Source organism: Argiope bruennichi, chromosome 7 (assembly GCF_947563725.1).
Source record: "Argiope bruennichi chromosome 7, qqArgBrue1.1, whole genome shotgun sequence".
Classification (NCBI taxonomy): Eukaryota; Metazoa; Arthropoda; class Arachnida; order Araneae; family Araneidae; genus Argiope; species Argiope bruennichi.
In genome coordinates, this window is record NC_079157.1 from 26,236,414 (window position 1) to 26,264,076 (window position 27,663).

At 25.3% G+C, this 27,663-nt stretch overlaps 1 protein-coding gene across 1 annotated transcript; it reads right to left on the minus strand.

Moving 5' to 3' along the window:
• Positions 1-27,521, minus strand: LOC129976529 (transcription initiation factor TFIID subunit 5-like). Its single transcript, XM_056090150.1, has 20 exons — positions 27,317-27,521; positions 22,345-22,564; positions 21,030-21,139; positions 20,837-20,915; positions 19,989-20,067; positions 19,004-19,127; positions 18,651-18,769; positions 18,013-18,090; positions 16,329-16,429; positions 14,660-14,751; positions 14,375-14,494; positions 11,739-11,884; positions 10,467-10,604; positions 9,020-9,101; positions 8,621-8,732; positions 7,101-7,214; positions 6,219-6,273; positions 5,951-6,073; positions 3,742-3,838; positions 1-230 (listed from the first exon to the last, which is right to left on the minus strand). The coding sequence occupies exons 2-20, from the start codon at positions 22,555-22,557 to the stop codon at positions 116-118; spliced, it is 2,097 nt and encodes a 698-aa protein (XP_055946125.1). The 5' UTR covers positions 22,558-22,564; positions 27,317-27,521; the 3' UTR covers positions 1-115.
• Between the last annotated feature and the right edge of the window lie 142 nt (positions 27,522-27,663).

Below are 27,663 nucleotides of genomic sequence, written 5' to 3' on the forward strand. Positions count from 1 at the left end.
AATAAATTTAATAAAAATGGATATTTACAGATAGATGTATTTTGTAGACATAACACAACTTGTACTGAAATCCAAAAGTCACTGATTGATGATTTATATACAGTGAATTCATGATTTATCCCTGATACATTCCGGCTCCTAGCAGCAGATTCCTTCTAGTGAAATGAGTTGTGAACACAGGTGTGGCTTTTGTTCTAAAAGTTCCTAGGAGATATGTATCTGAATTCATTCTGAAAAAAAAATTTATAATTATTAAAGGCATACAGAAACTTTCAGGTATAAAATCACATTTTATACAAATACACAGGAAGATGATTTTTATCATAAAAGCCTTTAACCTTCTGACATCCAATGCGGCCGAGATTCAGACATTCACAGAACGGCCGAGATGGCTGGACATTCAGACATTCACAGAACGGCCAAAATGCCACCTGTTCATTTTCTTCCCATTTTTTCAGCAGGGTCGTAAAACGGCGTGGGATGATTTTAGCTTTTTAACAGTGGTTGCTTCTGTTCCCACTGTCACTATTGATTGGTGTCTCCAGAAAGTGTTTGAGAGTAGATGCTTAATTTACAGTATGCTTTCTGCTTGTCAGCTACTAAAATCTCTTGCTAAAATGCCGGGATATCGGAAAGTTTCCGATATCCCGGCATTTTAGCAAGAGATTTAGTAGAAAAGAAATTAATAAAATACTCTTTGAAGGTACGGATGAATCTGATTTGATATAAGTGATGAGGAAGATGCTGGATTTGATACTTCAAACTCTTTTCAAGAAGAAAATATTCCTATTTTGTTAACGAATACGATATTGAAATTTTTGAAAATAGATAACTCAGGACAGATAATTGAATGGAAATCAAATTTAATACAAAATAAAATTATTTCCATCCCGAAATATGACAAACTCTTAGGCCCAATACATAATTTACAAATATCGGAATGTACATAAAAATAATAAATTAAAAAAATAAATGAATTAAAATGCTTATTGTTTCAGAAATTATTGTTAAAATAAAATTAATTATTTTTCAATGATCAATCTCTCCCATACCAGTTCTTGAAACAATTTTAATTATAAAATAACAAATTATATATTACTTAAAAAAATTTTGAAATAATTTGAAAATTGGCTGATATTATATCTTTTGTGCAGTGATTAAATCAAAGAACATAATTGAAAAAAAAAAGGCTAGTAAAAGTTCTCTTTGGTTTGGAATTTGATTGCTGTATTCATAAAATCGGACATTTTTTTATAGTATTCCTATTTTGGTATTTACCAGCTATTGTGGATATGCAGAGTCATTTGGGAAAGTAGAGGTTTCAGTTTGGATATTTTGGCAGTATATCTGAAAAATTTTAATTGGTGCATATCGACCAGAAAAATAATATTTTTTTCCATAAAATATTATTTTAATTGGTGCATATCAACCAGAAAAATAATATTTTTTTCCATAAAATATTATTTTAATTGGTGCATATCAACCAGAAAAATAATATTTTTTTCCCATAAAATATTATTTGCCCTGTGTGTTATTCTGTCATTTTAAATTAATAAATTTTAGTAAATTTTGAAAATTTACATTGTTAATGAAGTTATTTCTTAGATATTAATCTACATATATCTCTACAATTTTGCAGCATTAGAACATTATTCTCTCTATATTCTAATAAATAAATGGAAGCAATTGCTTTGAGAATTAATACATAATTAAAATTTATTAGAATTTTTAAGTACTTGCAGCGAGTTATTTATATCAGTAACTCTTAAAATAAAGGGGGGAAAAAGAGAACTCTTGAATGATTAAATTTCCTGATGCAACAATGATTTTAATGAATATGCAAATATACTATTTCAATGTTATATTTTAACATCAAATGTGTCTTTCCATAATTAATAAGTTATTATCAAACAGCGGTAAAAAACCCCAGAACGTCTGGAAAATCTTTAGGTGAAATTATAAAGCATTATTAAATTTTATACACAAACCCTTATTCTTCAGCAGTAATTTGACTACAGGAACAGGGTGATACGAGTAATCCCACCCCCCGCTGCAAATGAACTCTTGACCGCAAGAAGGCGGATGGAAATACTTATGTTCTATCCTTTATACTTTTAAATTTTAAAGGAACTGCATCTCAAAGAGCAAAGGAATTCAGAGGGTTAAATATATTGTTTCACTCTAATTTAATTCATTACACAGATTTTAATTCAGACAAATCACAAATGGTCTAAAAAAATGAAATGCAAAATTTAATAACTTGGCCAGTTTTGGCTCCAAAAGCATGGAATTTACTACCATTATTATTATTATTTTGTTTAAAATGTTAGTGCACCCAGAATATTTTATTAAATAAGATTAATAGGATTAAAGCATTGTACAAAAAATTTGACATCATGATTCTCTAGAAATATATTTATTGACCCAAACAATCTAAAATATTTTTTAAATCATTTTAAAACACTTTTTCCACTTGGAAATATATGCCCATCTCAGACGACTTTCTTAATTAGCTACTGGATCACAATTAGAATAGACACTATATATTTATATCTAAATTTTATCTTAACCTATTGATGTGAAAGTGAAGAAAAGTTAGAGGTAAAAACTATGAAAAAGAAATACTTTTACATGTCTCCAGAAACTGAAATGAAGATTTAAAATCTCTATAATGACAAATTTCAATGCAATTTCACATAAATAATCAGTTTGTAGTATTAAATCAGTCATAATATTTATACCACATTGAAAGTAAACTATTCATTTATTTTCATGTAAATAGGGTAAAATTATATATGTTCTGTCACCAGCTTTTATCTAATACAATACCATAATAATAATTCGGCAACTCAAATAGCTTTTCACTGATGACAAAAGCAACTTCAGATGTTTGGCAAGCCTCAAAAGGAGTAAGGATTCAATGATCAATGCTATTAGAAAACTAAAGATTAAATTCTGCTTGACTTCTAATTTTGCTTATTCTGAAGTGACAGAGGATGTCTAGAATATATCTTGGATTACCTTACACTTTCTTGACAGAGATATTGCTATAACAGAAACTATAAGATAGTTCAAAGTAGGCGAATCCAATTCATATTTCTTGATTTCGAACTTTTGTGAAGGGGAGAGAGGTTTAAGAAAAGCTTTTGCGTGTCAATTAAAGTTAGAAATAAACAATCAAGAAATTATGGCAACTTGCCTCCCAAGTACAAGGATCTAACCAATCAATTTATTTTCAAAATTTAAATAATTTGCTTTAAAGTTCTCAGCTTGCTAATACAGAAAATACGCATAAAAAACATGAATTCACAAGGTCAAAAAAAAAATAAAAAAATACTATAGTAAGAAATAAATATAGATGATACAAATGTCCAAAGAAAATTATAGGTGGGAGAAAATTCTTTGGTACAATAATGATATCAAAGATAAAGAAATCCAATGATTCAAAGTGAATATGCAGTAACAATAAGAAAACCTTGAGAAACAATATGAGTAAATTAGCCAAAAACAACAAGCCAAAAACAACAATTTAAGGAAATTTAAATCCACTAATAGTAAGAGAATATAATTTCAACCATGTATTCTATCTATATATATCATGAAAGACAAATAATTATCAGTTCATCATTAATTGTATCACTACATCAGAATGAACAGCTATGGAGAATCAATTTTAATTAGCCTCTGCTACAACATGTCCCAATATACAATTAAAAAATGTTAAAAACTTGAAATACTTACTTTACATTAGGAGCATGCGATAGATTCAAATCTTCTAGATCTATTTCATCTATCAATTTTGTAAAATCCCACAATTTTATGCAGTTGTCTAATCCCCCTAAAATTTGGTAACAAAATATTTAAATAAATCTAAAGCACAGTTTTTAAATATTAATATAAATATTATTTTATTAATTAGATATAGCATATCCAAATTTTATTTAGAGGGGAAGAACAGTAACAAATCTGAATATGAAAATATAAGCACAAAAATAATTTCTTTATATGTCAGAAAATAAACACATATAATTCATTATTTCTCTTCCAAAAATATATACAACAGAGAATTATACACTACAAATATATACTGAAGGTTAAAATACAATTTTAAATGGAATAAGCTAATTATTTATAGATAAATTTTTAATATAAAATAGATGCAAATGTCCATAATTAAGCAATGTAATATTAAAAATGAAATAAAAAATCAGATTGTGCTCCTCTAATTCAAAACAAACTAATGAATTAATTGTACTCTTAAAACAACACTGCAAAATCAAATGTTTTTATGGGCAAACACTTTTCATTCTTTTATATTAGAAATTATAATTAAAAATTACATCACTTAGAATATATAAGGATTTCTTTAAAATGAATTCTTTCTCAAAGTAAACAAGAGTACTTTTAAGATTAATTTGGAAATTAAATAATTAAATGTACATTAATCATTGTTAATGAAGAAAAACGAACTTAATACTCATTAATGAAGACAAAATTCTAATTATCAGAAAAAGCATCAAAGAAATATCCTAACATTATAAACAGCAATTTGATCACCTAACTTAATTTTATTATTTTAAATTAAAACTGAACACTTTAATTCAACATGCATGTAAATTACCATAATTAATCTTTGAGATTCATAGTATCTTTTTCATGCATCTTTTTGTAAATTCAGCATGAACGCTCAATACAATGCAATGAAATGCAATGCTAAACGCTCATTGCATTTGATAGATTTTTAAATGCATAACCAATTCTAAAAATTTTTTTTCACTCTTTATAACTTATTCATAAGTTATTTCACACATTTTTCACAGTGAAATTACTACTGTACTATTTTCTAGAGAAGTGAGGGATACTCATTTTTCAGCCTGCAAAATTTTATATATACTTTTATAGAATGCTAATTTTGACAATGGTATGAGAATTAGGCAGATTAATCACATCTTTATTATTTCAATTTTAAGGAGAAATAGCATAATGAGTAATGAATATCAGAGTGACTGAGTGTTAGAAAGATATTCTTTCAACAAATATCCCTTCAATTGCTTATTGTAATAAATACAAAGAAAAAAACATATTTCTTCCAAAACAACTCATTTCATATTAGTTATACTAAAAACTAAATATTATAGAAAATAATACAAAATTTTTTCACAGATTCCCAGATATTTACAAATAAATAATGAATTCTAATACCAACAAATAAATTATATATATTTTAAGCAAATAAAGAAATTTTTTATGCCTTTTACTCATCAATATTGGAGTAGCTATTATAAAACTTATTTATTACTAATAAGTCACTCTATCCTGCTGAAATAATAAATTCTAGACACAGTGACTAATTAATATGATTTCAGTATTCAATATATTTAAAGGAAACATTATTTTGATTGTCATTTAAGATGAATGCAATAAACAGTTATTATTTCATGACAGAAAAGGTTTTTAAAAAATCCCAACATAAGAATTTTATTGCTTTTTTCAAAAAGATATTGAATTTTGATTTATTTCAAAAAAAGATTATCAGAATATGATAATCTAAGTTAGTAGATTGGTCAGAGAAATGTTAAAAAGAGTAAGTGTAGGCCAGGTAGGAAAACCATTATTCTTGGAATTGAAAGATCTTGTATACTGAATGCATGGCAATACAGAAGGAAAGTATTTAGTTGTTGGTAAAGCCAGTATCTGAGCATTTGCCCTACGAAAGAACATGTATCAGGCATTCATCAGAAAAATCAAAGCATTACAACAATGCATCAATGAATTCCTTCAACAATGTGAACTGTGATGTTTATACATGAATATATGCAAAAGTGTGCATCAAAAAATAATTCCCTTAAATTTAAGCTGTAATGCATCTTTTGAAGCAAAATTCATAAAAGAAAAGTTCTTTGTGTGTGTGTGTGGAACACAGTAATAATAATATAATAAATAATCATACCTGATGCTAAAATAGCCCCTTCTCGGCTAAAGCTCAATGTATAAATGGTATCAGTATGACTGGCAAGTTCTGCTAAAAGATGACCATAAGCGACATCCCAAATGAGAATTTTTTTATCAGAACCTGAAGAGAAAAGGATGAGTACATAAATTACAGTAAGTCAATTTTTAAATAGATTAAACAATTATAATTTTAAAATGCATATTAAAAAAGAAATAATCTTTTGGATTTACTCATAAACATTACAAAAAAAAAAATCATAACTAACCAGCAGAAGCAAGGAATCGTCCACATGTTGAAAATGCCAAACTATAAACTGTTCCCTGAAATGGAAAGAAAGAAAAATTTTAATTTAATTAATATTTAATTAATTAACATAAGCATAATAACATTAAACATAATATTTAATTTAATGATTAAAATCAAAATACTTGCAGTTATGCTTCATTCATTAAAAACATTCAACTCCCCCCCCCATCAAATTATGACAAAAATATCCATAGATATATTTTTTATCCAAAAGTTGTGAATTTTTAAAAATTCAGAAACAATAATATTTGATTTGAAAGATATTTTTATAAAGAAACTAAATAACTATAAATTAGAAGAATAAACATTAGAATCATTATAATAAAATAATATAGTTTGTGATTTATGGGAAGATAATTCAAATTCTAATAAAAATGAAACTGTATTTTATTTTTATACTGCCCAGTTTATTTCATATGCAATATTCCTATTCCAAACATGAAATATATATATGATATTAGACTGTAGCTAGTAAAGGCAATCTAAACAGTTTTGAATATGTATCATTGAAAGATTTAAGACTTTTCCTATAGTTCAGTCATCCGAGGAAATTTACGATAATCTAAAAGGGGAATAATAATAAAAAGAATTTCATTTACTTTCAAAACATTACAAGCATTAAAAAAAAAAAAAATCCCACTCAAAAAACAAAGAGTTATAAAATACAGAATTGAAAAAATCTGGGATCTTCCCCCTTTTCTTTTTTAAAAAGTTGCATATGCAAATAAACTATTTTCAGCTTCCAAATTGAAATTTAACCATGAGATTAATATATACAGCAAAAGGAAGAATGCAAGATTCAAAGTAATAAAATTTTATAAACTATATAAAAATTAATTACCTTATGCCCTGTCATAAACCTGACACAGCTGCCAGACAAAATGTCCCACAGCCTGATTGTGCGATCACTTGAGCCTGTAGCAATGTAATTACAATTTGGATGGAATTGGACACACTGAAAAAAAAAATAGACCAAATATTTACAATATAATCAAGAACATAAATAAAAAAAAAAAGTAGGCAAATCATCTTTAAATGGGAACAAAAAACTATGTACGATAAACAAATATAAATAAGAAACTTTACTCTTGGAACTTATTCAAAGCACTATTTCTAAATCATGAACATATAATTATACATTATAATTTCAAAAGAAGCAAAGTTTTTTTAAAGGAATCTGCAAGGCAAACAAAAATAAAAAAAATTCATTTATTTTATGAAAGCAACTGCTTGCAAAATAAACAAATTTATTACATATTTAAATATTCTTTATTCTTCTTTTTATTATAATTCTACTTTTAATCTTATTTTAAAATTGGGTAACTGCTTATCCACAGAGCTTAGATAAGAGTAGGAAAAAGGGATTAATATATAAATTTAAAAAGCAATAATTTGACTAAGTTTATTAAACAAAAGTTTATTGGTTGTAAAATTGAAACACAAATATTTGTTTATTCTATATTTAAATATTTTGTTAAGAAATGTAATAAAGAAAAAAGTACAGAACAATGATCTCATAAACAAAGAAGGATAGAAAGAGAACATTGCAAAAGCTAGCAAAAATAAATCCAAATGCAAAAAAAAATGTAAATTATTATACTAAATGTCCACCCTACTCATGATCCAATAGTTAAATCTTAAACCAAAAGTGACAGTCATATAATTCTAATAGAAAAAATTATTTAAAGGGCTTAAAAAATTTAGTTCTATTTTGTTTGACTCAACAAATTGAAGGGAAAAATAAATTACATTTTTGTACAATCATCCTCTTTTGTCCTATTAGTATTTTAACAAAATATTTGACACACACCAAAATTTTGAGTAAAAACAATTCACTTTTATGTATTGAATGATTGAGTCATAAAATTTGAACTTTATTTCATTAAAATCAACTTTAAGGCAATCAAAACAAAAAATGCTTGAACTAACTGTTTATCAAGTATTGCTCACTGATTGGCAGACCTCACTTCAAATGACTATTGAATCTAGCGATATTTAAAGCTTAATAACTTCACTAGTTTTAACTGCAGAAGAGTAGAATTATTTTTGTTAAAAATATTAGTGTGTCAAGAAAATTTTATGAAGCATGATTAAAAGAGAGAACTGTTTAAAACTTAGAAATACCTTTATTAACTCAAATATAAAAAAATAATTTTTTACATTATTTAGAGCATTTTATATCTACCAATCTCTAATAGTTATTGGCTCACAATCAGAGTTCATACCAAATTATATACATTATTCTAAGCATATAAGTTTAAATTAAATTAAATACAAAGTACTCAAAAATGATTAATAGCTTAAGTTTCACAAGAATCATGTTTTTTAAAAACAGAATTTAGAAACAAAAAGAATTCTTACATCTACATCAGAAACATGTCCAGAAAATAACCTCACAGGTTGATGGTAATCTGTTGCCCATAGACGAACTGCTTTATCATGACCACATGATGCAAAATAATATCCATATGGACTGTAAAAATAAATATGTTAAATTATTATTAAATAGCCAAGGAAATATACAACTTGAATTTCAACCAAATGCATAGAAGTGGTATGTTAACATTAAAACTGCCAAGAGCAATAAAATTAGTGTTTTCCCATAGCGGTGAAATACTAATAAGTTTCATTTTAAGCAATAAAGATGGTTTTTGAAAAGCAAAAAAATATTACTCAAGTTTTCCTTTGATCATGAAACAGGCTGAGAAAAAGATTAAAAAATAAAACAAACTGTGGGGAAAATGCATGTTGACTCCTTACCTGAACTTGACATCCCACACAGGAAAACAATGCCCTTTATAACAAACTACATTTGTCCAAGTTTGTAAGCTCCATAATCGAACTGTTAAAATAAAAAAAAAGCACTTTTACTGTAATATTCATACAAAACACTTTTTTTTTTCATGTAGACAAATTATACAATTTCTGTCACTGTAAAAAAAAAAAGCCATTGTGGGTTATTAACTTTTAAAGAAGTTAATAAATAAAAAAATCATATTCAATTATTACAATATCAATTTGTGATTTAATACACTATTTATTAAAATCCAATGAATTAAACCAATATTCTTAAGCCAGGAGAAATAGCAAAGAAAAAATAATGCACAATAAACTTCTGTATAAGTAAATTTTTACCAAACAACAAATGATGAAGGCAAATTCGTGACTTCATTTTTCTTAATTATTATTGACTTTGAAACAAATTAATTTCAAAATTACTAGAGCAATTTAGAAAATATCACTGAAGTTTTAATTCAATTATAACTAAAATAATATTTAAAAATCTGAAGTTTATATAAAATATATAAACAAAATATATTGTTTACATATGATAATTGTTAGATATCTACCTACAAGCTTTCAAGTAGGTATCAATAACTTTAAAAACAATAAATTTTTTAGTCATTTTCCTTCATATAAAAATACATTACAAACATCTAAATCTTTTTCAGAAAATTGCAATACTTAATCTTTATTTACTTCATATATGAACATTTTTTAAAAAGTTGCAAACATGACAATGAACTAAAATTAATCCTTGATGAACATGAATTTGCTGAATACGATTTTGCTCAAATGTATCTCAATTATTCTTTTAATTTACCTTATAAAAATTTATTTATAATTCAATCAAGTTGTATAGAAAAAAAAAAGGGAATGCATAAACTGCAAAAGTAATATGTGGAGCAAGATGTTCAAGTAATGGAGATGCAGAAATCACATACTGATGATCAAGAAATGAGAAAGAATTAGATGTACTTCTAACACCAATTGATGTTAAAGCAGTGATAGTGAAGAAGATATAGTATTTTTAATTTATAAAAAGTTAAACAAATTATTAAAAAAAAAAAAAGACATAGGAACTGACTGATTTTGAAATGGCCGTTGATAAAAAAAAGGATAATTCATGAGAAGGTACAATTATTTTTAAAAAATACGATTTGCTTAAAAAGATTTTTTTTCAAAAAAAAAATTAATGGTGCAAAATTCAATTTGGCTGGAAACACCATGAATCAATAGTATATGGCACACATTTAACAAGGGCTTCCTAGCTTCAAGTTTACAAGTATGTTCTCTCCTCCCATTTAAGAAGTTATTTTATTAGAATTTTCTCTCCTGCTTTATATTTCGAAAAAACTTTTCATGGATGAGTAGTACATACATAAATTACATTAACAAATAACTGCATATTGAGAATATAAATAACCTGTGGAATCCTCTGAACAAGACAACAATAAATTCTTATCTGGACTGAAACTAGTGGAATACACTGGACCACTATGACCAATGAGCGTTCTCATATCAGTAGCATTTTTTTCATCCATCATTCGATACAGCACATCATCTGGGGGGAAAAAAACCCATTATTATTCAAATTTTAACAAAACAAATCTTATATGATATGCAGAACAGAACACCGTCTCATATCCCCATATCCATAACCATTCTGGTCACTGAACAGTTTGGTGGGTATGTTATGGAAATTTAATTTAAATACCAAAACAGTAGAAAAAAAAACAAAAATAACTATATACAGAATTTACAAGCCTATATTGCGATGAAACTATTTATAAAGATTTTCATCTTTAAAAAATTATTTGGAATAATAATATGCAGAAAGATAAAATGTATAAAATATACATGAATTCTGTTGTTCATTTATTATCATGACACAGTAGATGAGGATCCAGTTATAAAAATCAAATGGAAAATAATTTCATTGATGGAAACAAAGAGAAAACTCTTTGACTGATTGATATTTATGTATGCAAATATATGATAAGAGTGTGTTGTGCTTGTTTCCCCCTTCAATCTTTATGAGTATATGATATACACACAACTTGACATTTATCAATGATTTTTTTTTTAAACATCAGCTTTCAAATTAAAATTTTTTAGAAGACTGTATCATGATTATAAACAGCCAGTTTTGAAAGTTATTCAAGAAATTTGATCAGTCAATTTCTTAGCTGTCTTTATAGAAACAATATTTTTAACAAATGCAACTGTAAATGAATTTCCATGTGAAGAAAAGTGGTACTGCATTCAGATAATAACTTACATATCTCAATATGAGAAAATATAGCAAAACATGTAATATTTTTTCTAATTCCTACAAAAAAAGATATGAAAGCAGCAAAGTGCATTAAATGCTTTCAAATAGAGAATGGAATATTTATTCTGGAAACAAAAATTACAACAGAAAAAAAATCCAAGGATCCATTTTCATTTTCAATAATCCTTTTTCAAATATTAAAATTAATAAAAAAATTAAATCCATTTTTAGAACTAACAACTTTAACATTTGGGAGCAATATTTATAAAAAAAAATTATATACATGATAATCCTAAAGGGGAAAAAAATGAAATATTTCATTATTTTATAAGCGATGAATGGTTTAAAGGCAAATTTAGTTTTTGATGCTAGATGCTTTAACTATCAATTTGTTTAAAAAAGAAAATCTTTCATAATATTTACCAGCTTCTTTGTCCACATGTTCCAGTTCCGATGCTGGTTTCATTGCTTTTAGTTTATTACTGTTTAAACTCCAAATCCTTACTAGTGAATCAGATGCACCAGCACTTAATAGACTGGAGTCTTCACAAATATCAGCACAAGTTACCCTGCAATATAAAATTAAAATTAGGAGCTGTAATTCAATTTTTTTTATAGAGCCTGTTCTCTCCCCTACCTACAAATAAGAGAAAGTGCATTATAGCAAAGAAAGTACTTGTATTTTAAGAGTAGAGCATATCTCCCGTCACTTTTTTTGTTTATGCCATTTAAAAAAAATTTTTTTTAAATGCAATATTTCTAATGTAACTCATAATTTGTATCAGCATTTGATAATAAAGCAAAAATTCAAATGTATGCACAATCAGCAAAATAACTGTTTCAAATAAATCAACAATAAACTGAAAGTGACAACACTGAGAAAATTTTAATTCAGATTTTTAGCACCTGGAAGAGACGGTTAAGAATTAAAACTATTACTTAAGACACAAATTATATTAAAAAAAAACCTTTGGTTTTACCGTAATTAGCTATATTGTATAGCTTGAAATTGCTGATACTTTGAAATTTAAATCAAATTATTGGTAGAAATAAATGAAAATCACTGCAAATGTAATTATTAAAATAAATTATATAAATAATGAAATATAATTATGTATATGAAATTTGTAAGACAATTTTCCAAATTCTAAATTTTATCAAGGTTTTAAATTTTAAAGATTATGAATAATCAAATTTGAAAACACCTTGATATCTCTAAAAAATTTTTTTCTTTCTTCATTTGGTATGAATGCATGCAAAATTAAAGTAATCTACCAAGTGAAAGAAGCTTTATATTTGCATTTTTCAGAAAAGAAAACAAAATAAATGCAATATTTTCAAACTAATAACTTGTATAAATAAATATATTGATTAAAAAGGAAGTAAATAATTGATAATGCTTACAGATTTATGTAAATAATACTTGAATATAACTTATTTTTATCATCCCTATTTATTTTATTATTATCCCCAATATATATGTTGCTACAGTCAATGGTTTAATCAATGCAATTAATTAATTATTAATAATAACTGATTAATCATAATGACCATAACATTTATATATACATAATACTGAGAGTGATGTTGCAAGTGCAGACACTTTTGAAGAGGATACAGTTGTCCTAAATAGTTTTTGGAAGAGATAAAAGCATGTAATTTAAAATTTTTAAAAAATTGTCTCCAAATTTTTAAATGGTAAATTATGCCTTTCAACCCATAGTCCTTTTAACGAGATGAGACATGCATATTACCAGGGAAAGGATCAAAATTTGAACTGGAAAGCATTCAAACCTTCTATCCATCTAAAAGAGAGTTCCCTATTTGGAAATGAAATTAATTGCTAGATCCATACTTTAATGCAAGGCAATGAGAAACCAGCCAAATAATTTAATTTTCGATGAGGATTAAAAAAAAAGATTTTAATTTAAAAGTGAGGATAATTTAAATTTGTCTAAAAATTAGAATAAATCAGTAAAATCTAATGTTAGGTGAAGTTAGAAATATACCCTTTGGTCAGCAGAAGTTGGGATTTATGCAATATTATCAGATGCATAAATCCCAACTTCTGCTTTGATATTAAGCAACTCGGAAATTTTTTTTTTAAATGTTTAATAACGGCTTCACCAATATGCATATAAACTTAAAAATTCATTTTGGGATCGTAAAAATTCATACTTTATTTACATTTTTTTAATGCTGGATTATAGCAAAGGACAAAGGGTTGAGTTTTACAATTATAATTTTATATTTACGCTGATTCATTGTAGGTTATTGCTAATATTTCTTTTAAGCAGTATTTTTTTAGACTTTGGCATTACGTTTTACATTTTTTAATGGATCACTAATTGTTTCAATACTATCATAATTAGTTTTGATTTGAGTATTTGTAAACATTATCATTAGAAAAAGATTTTACTTTGTACAAAAAATAGATTAAAAGAATTATAAATACTTTGTAATGTACATCAAATTTTATAACATAGATCTTATCTTTTTAATATTTGAGGTGTTAAAAAGATAATAGACCAGTCTAGATGGGCACATCTTCAAGTTGCACATACGAATGATTCAATTGAGTTTGATAATTTTTATTTATAAAAGATGTTAAAAAATAAAGTATGTTTTCGGACTAAAAAATATATATTCCAATGCATGACAAATTCATTGCAAGCACTTTTCAATAACATAAGTATTTTAAAAATTTCCAGTTTTTTTTTTTTTTTAAATCAAAGCTACACAATATAGGAAGAAAATGATGACAGGCAATATACAACAGACGATGTCAAAACTTTTTTTTAAACTATTCAAAGAGTAAAGGGGAGGAGGTGTTATGGAATAGCACTTAACTATGCAAATTAGTAAGTTTAAATTCAGTGAAGTTTATTTTGAAAAACAAATATTTCATTTATCTAAACTCTGCTTTATGTCTTTCATTAAACAATGATTTCTCCAATACTTCAATGCAATACACATATAGGATCATTTTTATGATTTATAACAAAAATGTATACCATGTATAGCAAATTTTTGATAAATTTTTAGAAAATTCAACTCACCCTCCATGGGAATTCAAAAATGTATAGAAACAAATTGACGGAAGATTATTTGGTCCCAAGCGAGCTCTCTTTAGGCCCTCTCGTAAGGCATTTATTCTGTCTAATTTGTCAGCATCACGTCTATTAATACAATAAAAAATGCATGGCTTTAATTGTTTTCAAAATTTTGAAACACTTACTTTGTTTCATATAAATCTTTCAAGATTAGACGATAATCAACAATACACATGAACATATATGGCCAACAAAATTATCATGAACACACAAAGAATTTCAAAAACTTACAATTCTGGAAGTGGTATTCTGTTTGGTGGAGGAGCATTTGGATCATTTCTGCCTTTCTTAGATAAAAGTGGATCTTTTTTCTGTTTCTTTTTCTATTAAAAAAAAAAAAAACTTATCAATAGAATAACAAAAGAAACTACAATGTGTATATATATATATATTATATATATATATATATATATATATATTAATAAACAAATAAAAATAAACCTTGAAGTGATATACAAAAATGCTTTTTTCCCCTCCCCAAATTGAAATATATATAAAAGAATTTACGTACTGGTGAATCAACCACATACCAGCAATTAATTACCAAAAATATCATGTTAGTCTAGGAATTAATTCATCAAAGATATGCAATTAAGTCAGAAGTTCATCAATGGCACATACCTTCCAACATGGTTACCCAGAAATCAATAACACCTCTTACCAACATATTACATATAAAGTTGTATCGACAAATTATTGAAGGATTGATATTTTCAAAGAATTTTAATTAATTAAAACAAATATGTTTAAACATTATTTAAAATTATTTAACACACACTTATTATTAGCAACAAATGAAATAACTTTTTTTAAAGCACTCAATACAATTTTATTAATCACAAAAAATTAACATTATTTGTTAAACATTTACAATTTTTTTCATTAAATAACAAGCACTTTTATTTAAGTCATTACTCAGAGTAATATCAAACTCCCACATACATTTTTGTAATGAATAGAAACTAGTGTTTCATATTCATGCTGGAACAAGATTCCATGTGTTTTTCTTTTCTTCATAACTATGCTAAAAATTCATCTCTACCAGCATTACTGTGAATGAAGATTCGGGAAGAGAGTATGTTCATGGTCTCCATTTTTTAAAAAAATTTCTGTAATTTTTCATTATGTATCTGTAACTCCATAGTTTTCATCTAATTTCTGTAGCAACTAGGGAAATTAGATGAAAACTATTTGCAATTGCATACAATTAATACACAAATACTGCAATTCACTTTTTAAGAGTATTACTAGCATACATATTCATTTTGAATAACTGATTAAATTTCTAACACATCATTAAGCACTTAGAGCATTGCAATATTACTTTATCAACATTCCAAAATAAAAGCCCCCTTTTTTTTTTTTAACTGGAAATGTTCTTTCCTCAAATTTTTCTACTTTCCCGCTAAAGAAACAGACAAAGTCTTCTCCATAATAGTTTTCTTGTTTCAAAATTCAATACAAATCTATAATTTGATAACATATTGAATGGCTTATATCTTTTTTACAATTTGGAATTAATATGTTTATGTATATTTAGATAGATATCTTACTCTTGATGGATTTAGCTCAAAATTTGCCAAAGATCTATAATTTAAGTAAGAGCATAGATCAAATTCATAATAGTTTCATAATGTTAACATACACAGCAAGATAATTAAGAAAATGCTTTTCACTGAAGCAAGAAATAAATGTGAAAGTACATCGAATCCTTTGAGGATGAATATTCAGATGGTTAAAATACTGTATATGTTTTTTTTTTTTTAAAGATATTTTCAGAGAAAATTTAAATGAAGAATTTAAATGAATGTTTCTAGTTAGAATTATCAAAGATCTACATTTAAAAAAAAAAAAAAAAAAAAAAAAACGTAAGCCTATTAGATAATAGAAAAAATATTACTTTTGGTTTTTCCTCCCCATCTTGACCTTCTTCATCATCATCTAATGGTATCTGAATCTCAGGCTCTTTCAACAAACCATAATAGACTTTGGCTTTATTTGCTAATTAGTGTGGTAAAAATAAATAATTAAACTTTGGAAATTGAATTCATTTAATATACATAAAAAATGCTTTTCTTACAACTTTCAATTTCTAAACAAATTTGATTCAGTTTAAAATTCTCATGTATTCAAATTTTGTTTCCATATTTTCATCCATGTCAAATCTTAAATATTTAGATATTCTTACATTTTATAATAACTAAAACTAAGCATAGGTTAAAAATTTTTATTTTTGCAGGCATACAGCTAATGTATCAGCCTTTTCACAATTTACAATGAGCTGATATAAACATTAAAAGAACCATTTATCAAAATTCAGTTAATTGATACTTTGATAATTCAATATCAGGTTTTAAACAAATTAGGAGAAAATCCTCAACAAGAAAATAAATAACAGATTATTTCATAAAATTCACGCTGCTGAATGCTAAAACTTTTAAAACACTATTGTAATATTATATATAGCACTTTGTAACTTATATATAACACTTTGTAACTTATATATAACACTTTGTAACTTATATATAACACTTTGTAATTTATATATAACACTTTTTAACACTTATTTTGGCATCTTTAGGTATTTTGTATTTAAATATTTATACTTATTTAATATTATTATATTGATTAAAGCATACGAGGATATTAATATTTTTAAAGAAATAATTGTTTACAAATAAAGAATTTGTTTGAGAAAATTCTTTTTGGATATTAAAATTACAATCATTTTAAAATAAAAGTACACAATATTTATCAAATAATATTTTTAAGAAGGAAGATTATTAAAACCACATCTCTTTCTACTATAATCTAAGTTCATTTCAGATTTTTAAAAATTATTATCTGCTTATCTATATCTTAAATATATCATTTCATTCTTTTAAGTAGTCATGACTACTTAAAAGTTTACTACTACATTAGTCATGAAGAAAAGACACAAACTAAGGAATTCTTTTTTCTTTCAAAAGCCAACATTCACCGCAACAGAAGATATTAGCCTGTATCACACTCTATTTAAAAAAAAAAAAAAAAAAGTGCAGACAAGACAACATTGCTTCAGAAAATATTTAATTTTATAATGAAACACAGCATTCTCAAAATTCCATTTTCATTTTCTTTCATAAATTTATTTCCAAAGTGTATCTTGAATGTCAAAATTTAAAATATATCCAAAATTGTGCAGATTCAATTCAATTACCATGAGTTACATTCAATGCCTAAATCTTTAATGGTTAATAACTTCAGCACTTAATTGGTTTATATGTTTATTTACATTTGCTAATCTTTATATTTAAATAAACTTATATAGCAGTTTTAAGCAATACAAGGATTTTAAAAATATATTTCATATCTTACTTTGGCATTAATTTAACAAAAAAGTGAATAAAAAATCTGAAGCACTAAAGTCAAAACGATTTAAAGGTAATCATTATCCCCATGATAAAGCATTTTATTAATAAAAAATATCAATTATTTTTTATTTCCTATCAAAGAATAAATTTAGATTTAAAAAAAATATAAATTGGGTATTGATTTCTCACTTGTTTATACCTTTAAAAATGTGAAAAAAAATATTTGCATACCTTGTCTTGCAGCTTCACCAATAAGTGCACCAGCAGTATTATCAATCTGTTGTTTAGTTCTTGATATCCCTTCATAAACTGTAATTGGAAAATATTATTATATTAATCTGCTTTGAGTTGTATAATCTTCTTTCGATAGCAATTCAATACTAATTTACAGATGCTTTAATAATTTATCAATGACTCAACATATTTTGCTAATTCATAAACATGATCTCTGATGACAAAAAAAACTTATTTCTAAAATTAGACAATCACAAATTAAAAATAAGATTGAATTAAAGTTGAAAATTTCGTAAGAAAAAATTATCAGCATTTTGCAAGTTATTGATTCAATAAGGAGAATAGAATTTTTACAAACAAAATTTTAGAAAATAATAAAAATAAACAAAAACTCTGAATAAATATTGAAGAGTAAAAAAAATGCTTAAGCTGAAGTCCTTCAAGTTAGAACTCTGAAAGACAGTAGTATAGTTTACCCATAGCAAAATTTATTAATGTTAATGAATATTTAAGTAGACCTTCGATTTTTCTGACTCCATTGCTACATGATTCAGCTTATGAAAGTAAATTTATTTATAGTGCTGATTTATTTATATTTTAACCACATATTCAAAAAGTTTAGAATAAGATCTCACCATCCAGATATAGATGTTCTTGGATAATGTTCTGAAGTACAGTATTTCTTTTATCTTGCAAATGTCTTTTTAGAAAGTTGTATGTATCTCTCGACATTCGAACTGTAAACTGTCCAGATCTGTCCAAGGGAAAAATATATAAAGCATATATAAGTTCAAAGTCATATAAATTCAAAAAAGTGTATAATTGTAACCTAAAATAGCAAACAAACTTTTCTTCAGATTTTTCAAGTATTTTAAAAGGCATATTAAATGGCATTTAGAAGCACCAATAAAAACACTTTTACAATATAAAAAAAAAAGCATATTTTCTCATAAACCATTTGGAATTTCTGGAAGAATTTTATACCTACCGAAAACTATCCATCAGTTCATTTCCTTTCATATGTTCTTTTTTGGTTAAACAAGATAGCTTTTTGATATCATCTTGGTAATACTCCTCTTGTTCTGGACCAAATTTTTCCATAAAATATTTTGCTGCAAATAAAAGTTATGCATAATTATTGAAGAATACAAGAAATAAAACAAAATAACTGTACTGTAGGTTCCAAATTAATTCATTTAGATTTTTTTTTATCTTCCCAAATTAGCAAATAAGCATATTGAGTTCAAAAACACCCAATTCACTTTTAAAAAAATTTATAAGCATATAAATGAACATTAAAAATTTTAATACGAGCCTATGAGAAAACTCATTAGTAAATAATTGAATTATCATTAACATTAGTAATCATAATAATTTGAAGTAATAACAATGATGGGGGGGGGTAATGTCATAAACAATGACCCATTCAAAATTTCTTGATCTTTAATTTAAATATTTTCAAAAACTAAAATCTTTTAAATCATTTGGAATATTATTAAAAATAAAAACCAAAGAATGCATTAACTTCTTAAAAATTAAATTTATATATTATATAACTTTCATAAATAACTCTAACAGAAAATAATTATTTAAATAAAAATGGGAAATTTTCTCTATCTTCAGCACATACGGAAGATCAATCCTTTCAAGTTGCTGTATATAAGAAAAGGTACTTGCTCTCTACCTGTTCTCATAAACATATGATAATTTTATGATATATCTTCTGTTAAGGAATTCCATATTAATATAAAAATTTTTAGAATGCAAACAATTAGCTCTTATAAATTTAAGGAAGAATAATGCATAAAGTATCATTCTGAGATTCAATGTTAAAAGAATACGTTGAAACCATGTTGGATTGACTGACAGAAGTATTTATAGTAAAAGTTTTTCAAAAATTTAATTTACAAATAAATATTTTATTAATTATTTATTTTTTTAAACATAATATACAAATAAGGAAAATATATTACCTTGGGCTTCATGCTCATTATAAACCAATTCTAAATACATGTGAACAAATACTGGATACAAAATCATTGACAGCTCATGCTGAAAGAAATGAATAACATCATTAAATACCAAATACTTTAACACATTAATTGAATCAAAAGATACTATTGGGATTCTAAATGTAATTGTACAATAAAGGTAAACTGCATTTATAATCATCTGGAAGTTCAACAATTATTTAAAATAACCAGACATTGTTAATTAAAATCACAGGATCAATCTCAAAGCAATTATAAATATTAAAACAAAAAGATTTAAACTTAGCAAACAATGAACTTTCTTATAATCCCCAAAACTATATATATATATATTAAAAAAAAAAAAAAAAAAAAAAACTGATATTGTTCGCATATATATACATTTTAACACAAAATCAGCAATTTGAATATTAACTAGGCAGAAACTTTTGAATGTTATGTAACCATAAAAGAAAATAACGAAAATATATAAAAGAAATAAATTTTTGAGGAAATTAATAAAATGATAATTGCTATTATAACTGATCTATATACATTACTAAAAGACAATATACATACATACATAATACTTACTTATACATACATTATTAAAAGATAAATTTTGCATATTAATTGCAGCTGTAATTAAACAGCAAAAAAGAAAAAAAGATATCACATCATGGCCAAATATGACTATGTTTACCAATGACATGCGATTAAGCTAAAAGTTTGTTAATGCCATGTAGTTGACACACAAGTACCAAAATATGATATATCTGAATTACAGTAAAGACAACATTACAAAAATATTGAACTTTATATAAAGATACTTTTTTTTAAATGCAACTTACTCTGTATGTATCCAAAGCAGTGCCAATGAACTTTTTCAGACCAACGTATGTATCTTCATAGATATCAGGATCTCCTTCACTAAAGAGACATACAAATAATACTTAAATAACAAGCATGGCATATAGAGAATAATTATAAATGAACTTCATTCTAATTATCTACAACATTTTTTTATTGTAAATCAGGAATTACCTTTTATAAGTGGATAGTACACTGCTCACATCTGACCCATTCTGAGCAGATTCTGGCAATTTACCATCATCAGTAACTTTTGTTTCTCTTCGAAGGATAGCTTCGGTCTCCTTTAAATGTAGTAAATATATTTGAAATAACACTTTTTCTTCTTATTTTCTTTTTAAATTTTAAAAACACTAAATTTTTTAAAAATGAAATACATCAGTAAAATCCAAAGCTATATCTTAGATGCTGCGATAAAGAAATTTAACATTAGCCTTCTAGTTAATTCTAATCACATTATTAATTATCTCAATCACATTATCAAAACTTTAAAAAATAAAAGCTATTAAAGTGGTAAAATAAACTTAGATTCATAACAGACTATAACATTTTGTGATTATTCTGCTAATGACATCAAAAAAATCTATATAAATGATTAAAAATTATATACGTTGAAAATGAATATGAAAAAAAAGAAAAAAATTAACTCAGCAACTTGAATAGTTTTATGAAATTTTTAAAGAATTCAACAACTTATTATTTTCTGAAAGTACAGATGAAAATAATTATTCTTTATGCAATAATAATAATCAACAATAATTTTATTATTTCATAACACCTAAAGTAAAATTCCTACTATGTAGCAAATCTTATTCTTTACAAAAATATTATTAAAATTGTATAATTAATAAAAGGAAATGAAACATCTTTTTTATTGAATGGCCAGCTGTTTCATGCTAAGTATTCATAAAAGATAAAATTCTGATCTTATTTTAAAGCATAAATAAATATAATTGAGCTACCTCAATCTACTCAAAGTCATATTGTAAAATTGAATGATTCTGATACTATGACAAGCAATAGGCAGGAACTAAGGCTGAGTTTTAAGGGCCATCATGGGCCACAGCACAACCTCTCTTGTAGAAGGCATGTCCTGTGATTGGTAGGAAGTAATTTAACCCCACATTATTATTATACTAACCAGAATGACAAGAACCAGTCATCTTCATACAGGAAGTTTCATCTCCATAACTGAGGTGCCCCTCAATGAGATGTTTCATCAATAATTAAAAGTCAACATTTTAATATCCCTATGTTATGCACTTGATATTTTTTACTGACCCAAAAGGATGAAAATTAAGTAGATGCTGGATTACTAATTAGTTTGATTATTTTACTACTTTAATTTGCAATCTATTGTTATATTATTCAATAAAATGATTAAGGAAAGTTTAATTTGGTGCAAATGGAAATTATAAAAAACATTTCACTCTAGATGCAAGATTCACATCTTATTTATTTAGAAATTTTCTAAAAGTATAATAAGTACCTGCAAATTATGTTTCTTTAAAAACTGTAAAACTGCCATTAAAGCAGTTTTATTCAAATCATTCTTCTTGTTACTTTCCTCTTCTTCAGTTTTTTCTTTTTTAATCTGCTCAACAGCCACTGGAGTTTCATTCTGAGTCTCTGGCACAGAATTCACACTTGGTGCAGAATCCATAGTTGCCACAGACTGATCGGTAGTATCCATTTCCTCCATTTTTATGCTATAATAACCCATAAAGCAGATTATATGCTAACATATTCAATTTGAAACTGTATAAAATAAAATTATTTCACAATGACTTTTTTCTTATAAACTGACAACCAATATTTACTGCTCTAAACAACTAAATACAATGGATAAGAAACATTGGTAATGAATAGGCAGATAAAAAAAAGTTTATGCAAATAAATTTATTTAGAAAAAAAAATTGTTTACAAAATTCTATTAATAATATATCATTTGGCCTGACTAAAGAATATGGCACAAATGCAAACCTACGATTTTTTGATGACAATACTTTGCCAAATGTAGTAATCTAACAATCTTTAGTTTTTTTTTTTTTTTTTTTTTTTTTTTTTAACATTTAGCACAATTTGGCCAACATTATTGGAAAATGTATAACATATTCTTCAATTTTAACTTTCATTTTGTTGTTTGACACCTCTTAGCTGTAACTATTTCACCCATTACAATGGAAATTTTACTACTGCTGCATATACTACATTTTCCCTAGTAAATACTTTAAAAACTAAGTTCTCCTTTAATGTAATATTTCCCTAATAAGAATTGACTGATAGTAACAAAAACATATATAAGTAAAACAGAATACTTTTTATAGATCAACTATATTATAAACTAGGTACAAGGAGGTAGTGAGAAACTGCTACAGAAATCAAGCAATTTTTAAGCACCTTAACAAATGCACCTTTGTATATGCATACATACGTAAATCTGAGTATTTTCTAAGCATATGATGTTTACTGTTCTCTAATAACATATAGTTTATATTTAAAAAATTTTTTAAATCAATCTTAAATGTATGTTTTTAAATTTTAATATTGCTGTTTATGCACAATGTCTTTTTAAGTAAAACAAATTATGTTTTTTCAAATTTGACAGAAACACACACACAAAAAAAAAAAAAAAAAAAAAAAAAAATTACAGGTGCCACAAAAATTAAATAAATTTTCACAAAATTAATAAATTTTGAGTTAATTTGGATGGATACGTCATTTCTGAAAATATCAACATCGATGTAGAAGGAAAGCAAGAACCAAAATTTTGTATTATACTTTTTATATATGCAGCAACAAATAAGATTTGATACAGCTAGAATGGAAAATGTAAATTTCCTCCTACATCAACTCATCATATTTAGTGATCTAGAATCTTTTTTTTTCAGCCTTATAAAGCCAAGACCATACCAGAATGGTTACCATCATAGGATAGGTAAAACTGCCACGGAATTGATAATAAAACAATGACATGTTATAACTGAGTTTTTAGATTACTTTTTTCAATAGAAAAAAAATTAAAAATTTCACATTTCCAAAATTTAATAAAAACCTGCTTTTTAATCTATATGCAAAAAAAAAAAAAAAAAATTCTTATTTTAAGTTAAAAAATTATGATTATATATTTTATGAAGAAATGAAAATGATTTAAAAATATACCAATTCTGGAGATAAAAGCAAAATGAAAATAAAAAATGTCAGATGATACATTTAAAAATTTTTTAGCATAACACAATTGCATTAATGCATAATAACACTTATAAATTAAAGAATCGTATTCAATGAATTGCTTTAAAATTTTTAAGTTTAAATTAAAGAAAATAAAGTATATATATATACATTTTTTTATCATGATAATAGTGGTAAAATCACGACTCAATTCAATATAGCAATGATAATGTTTTGAATTTCATTCCAATAAAAATAATTGCTACAAACAGTGTCTTGAACTAATTTTTCAAAAATTACTAAAAGTGGAGAAAAAAAAAAAATGCATTCATTTAACCAAATTGATATAATTGAAAAGCGACTTTTTTAATCTTTAAGATGGTGAAAAAATATTTTTTTTGCTATAATATATTTTGATATTACAAAGGAAAATTTTATTTTTATTAATAAATTATTATTAAAAATTAATTTGCTTTTATTTTTTTTTTATCAAATCTGGAACTAAAATTTTGAAAAATCCATTCTTAGTGGATTTTTAATATCCAAGAAGTAACTTTTTTCAAATTTTATGTTCTTCACTTCAATGGTTTATGCTGTGCATTAGTCTGTTAATCAGGACAAACTTTTATCTAAACCTTATACAGAAATTTCATTGGGAAACAAAAATTCTATAAAGATTATACAAAAAGGAAAAGAAAAAAAAAAGTTTAAAATGATAGAATCTGAACTCTAGAATATAAAAGTTTTGAAAAAGCTTTTTTTCCTCTTCATTTCTTCAAAAAGTTTAAGTAACAGATGTAATAAATTTAAAAAAAAAAAAAAAAAACTGAAATTTGGTGAAATTAGTGCAACAAATAATATTTTAATTGCAGAATTTTTTTTAAAAAAATGAAAGAAATCTTGATTATAGAAAACTCAAGGTCTCAAGTAAAAATTTCATTTTAATGGGATTTTATGAAATTAACATAATTATACACTGCAAAGAATTACATCTCAATAAAGTAAAAACTCTTTAATAAGTCATTCAAAGGATTGCTCCAAAATGACTTATAAACAAAAAAATTTGGTAGAATGTATAACATACTAAAAAGACTTCATTGTAGAGCATTTTTAGAGTAGCTTCTCCCATGTTCGATATATCTCTTTGATATATCAAATTCATTTTACTTTATTCTTATTTTCCAATGATGAAATTAATCTGTGTATTCTTTGTTAAGAACACTTAAATGGTTAAACACAGACACTTATCATGCAAAATTAAAATTATCACCATCTAAAACACAAAAAATTAATTCAAATATTTTCTGAATCGTAAAAAAATATGATACATTACATATTTTGCACTGACCCATTCGAATAATCATTCAAACATTTCAATAAATGGTGATGCACACTGATTAAGAAAGCAGGAGTGGGAAGGAGGTTAAAAAGTCATGAAGTGTTATTTTAATTCATATTGATATTCTCAAACCACATCCTCAATTCCTACTCTGATTTCTTCTTTATTATTGGTTTTCTTTTATGATATGTCCAGTAAGCAAACTTTGAATTCCATTTATCACATTCAATGTCTGTGGAAACAAAAAAGTCTTTTTGCACTTCTCAAGAAAACTAAGAACTTGATAAGGACCATTTTTTACAATTGAGCACTTTTCTTGATACTACGTACCTATATATATTAAGTATTCAAAAGTAAAAGAAAAATGAAAAGCAAAAATACCTGTGATCTCAGTTTATGTAAACTACATATGTGAAAAAAATTGAATTATTTTTCCAAGATTCATTATCAAATGCATACAAAATTAAAAATCTCCAACTTGAATAATTCATTACTCATAACTTTTTAAAATGAAAACTTGTGCATAATCTTTAAAAAAAAAAAAAAAAAAAAAAAAAAGCTACAAAAATACCAATTGCCATAGAAACCAACCTACTTGATGTGCTTCTTATATAATAATGTCAGTTTAAGTCAGTTGAATAAAGATTTTTTTATATTGCTACATTTCTGTCAATTCTAATGCAAGATTTAATTATAAAAATGCAATAGTTATTAAAATCCTAAAGCACAAAAGAATATTGTATATTATAAATGATTAATCTATAATAGGATATATACTCCTATCATAAGCAGAATGCAATGTTTTAAACTAATAACAAATTATCTAAGTGACTAACCAGAATAGTAATTATGGTAACTTATTCTTGAACATCAATCACAAAGACTAAACAAAATTCAAAAAGATTTAAAATATAATTGCACAATTAACCAAAATTTGAATTACTGGATTATCTTTGTAGAGAAAAGTACTCAATATCACACATAGTAATATTTCTATAATTAATGTATAAATAATAATAAAAAATATTTAAGGTAATAAAAAAATCCCATGTTCTGAATTATGAAGAGGAATGTATAAGGTTTATATTACATTAAAAATAATGCAGTAAAATCTTCCATTGCAGATATTTCTTAATATTTCAAATATTTTTCCTTTTAAATTTATACACTTTTCAAAAGTTATGAGATGCAGAAATATATATACCACATATTTTTTATACGTGATTTATAAATAATTTTTTAAATATATCAATTATTATGTTAAAAATTATTAACAAGAAAAGAACAAATGTTTTCTATGTTTTTCCCTGAAAAGTAAACACTCTGTTTTAAGGAAGCGTGTAATAAGCAATTTATTTTAAATCTCCATTATGATTCATTCGTATTAATTCAGTTAATATTTTATTATTTTTATTCAGTAGGCCATGAAAAAGCTACAATAGAATTAAAAAGATATTTTAAAAATTCTTCTGTACTCCTTAAGAAACTACAATCAATTACAAAGCCATTTATATTTAAATAAAACAAACTAAGATAACTGAATTATTTTATCATTTTACACAAAATGGTTGCTAAATAAATTATCAGTAAAATGTCCAGTAATTATTCTGAAGTTAAAAGAAATAGAATTTTCATGATAAAAATAATGCTGCAATTTATATTCTAAAGGTTTATTTTCTCTTAAATTAAAAGTACCTTTAAGAATAAATAAACAAAACTCTTCGCCAAATATCATTTAATGTCAAAAGCTCTTAATTTTAAAAGAGAATAAGTAAAATTTCTAACATTGTATTTTATAAGTTCCAGATTCAAGCATTATTAATAACATGAAATTCATCAAATAAACTGCCATTTTCCCGACAAAGAAATAATCTATTCAGGTGCAAGCGCTTGGAAGTTACGAAAAGTTTATAAACTTGTGAAATTAAAAAGTTCGGACTAAATAACTTACTTTTATTAATGCTTCCTCAATATAATGCTAAATAATGGAAATATTTACAACGGCATAATCAAAACAAATGATTCTTTAGTATAATGATAAATGTCCGAAACAAATGTAAGCATCAATTTGGATTAACACAACGTGCGTGATGCCTCCCGCAACACGAAGATATATCCTCTCTTCTCTGTGCTCGATACTGGACAACTGTGGAATTGTGAAGAGGTGGGGTAAATTAAGGCGACGTGATAGCGTATATTATCTATGACCGTGATTGTCAAAATTTTAGTACGGTTCTTGCACGACAGTAAGTAAGTTGCACATATTAACATCGTGTTAATATAATTTCGAATGTATAT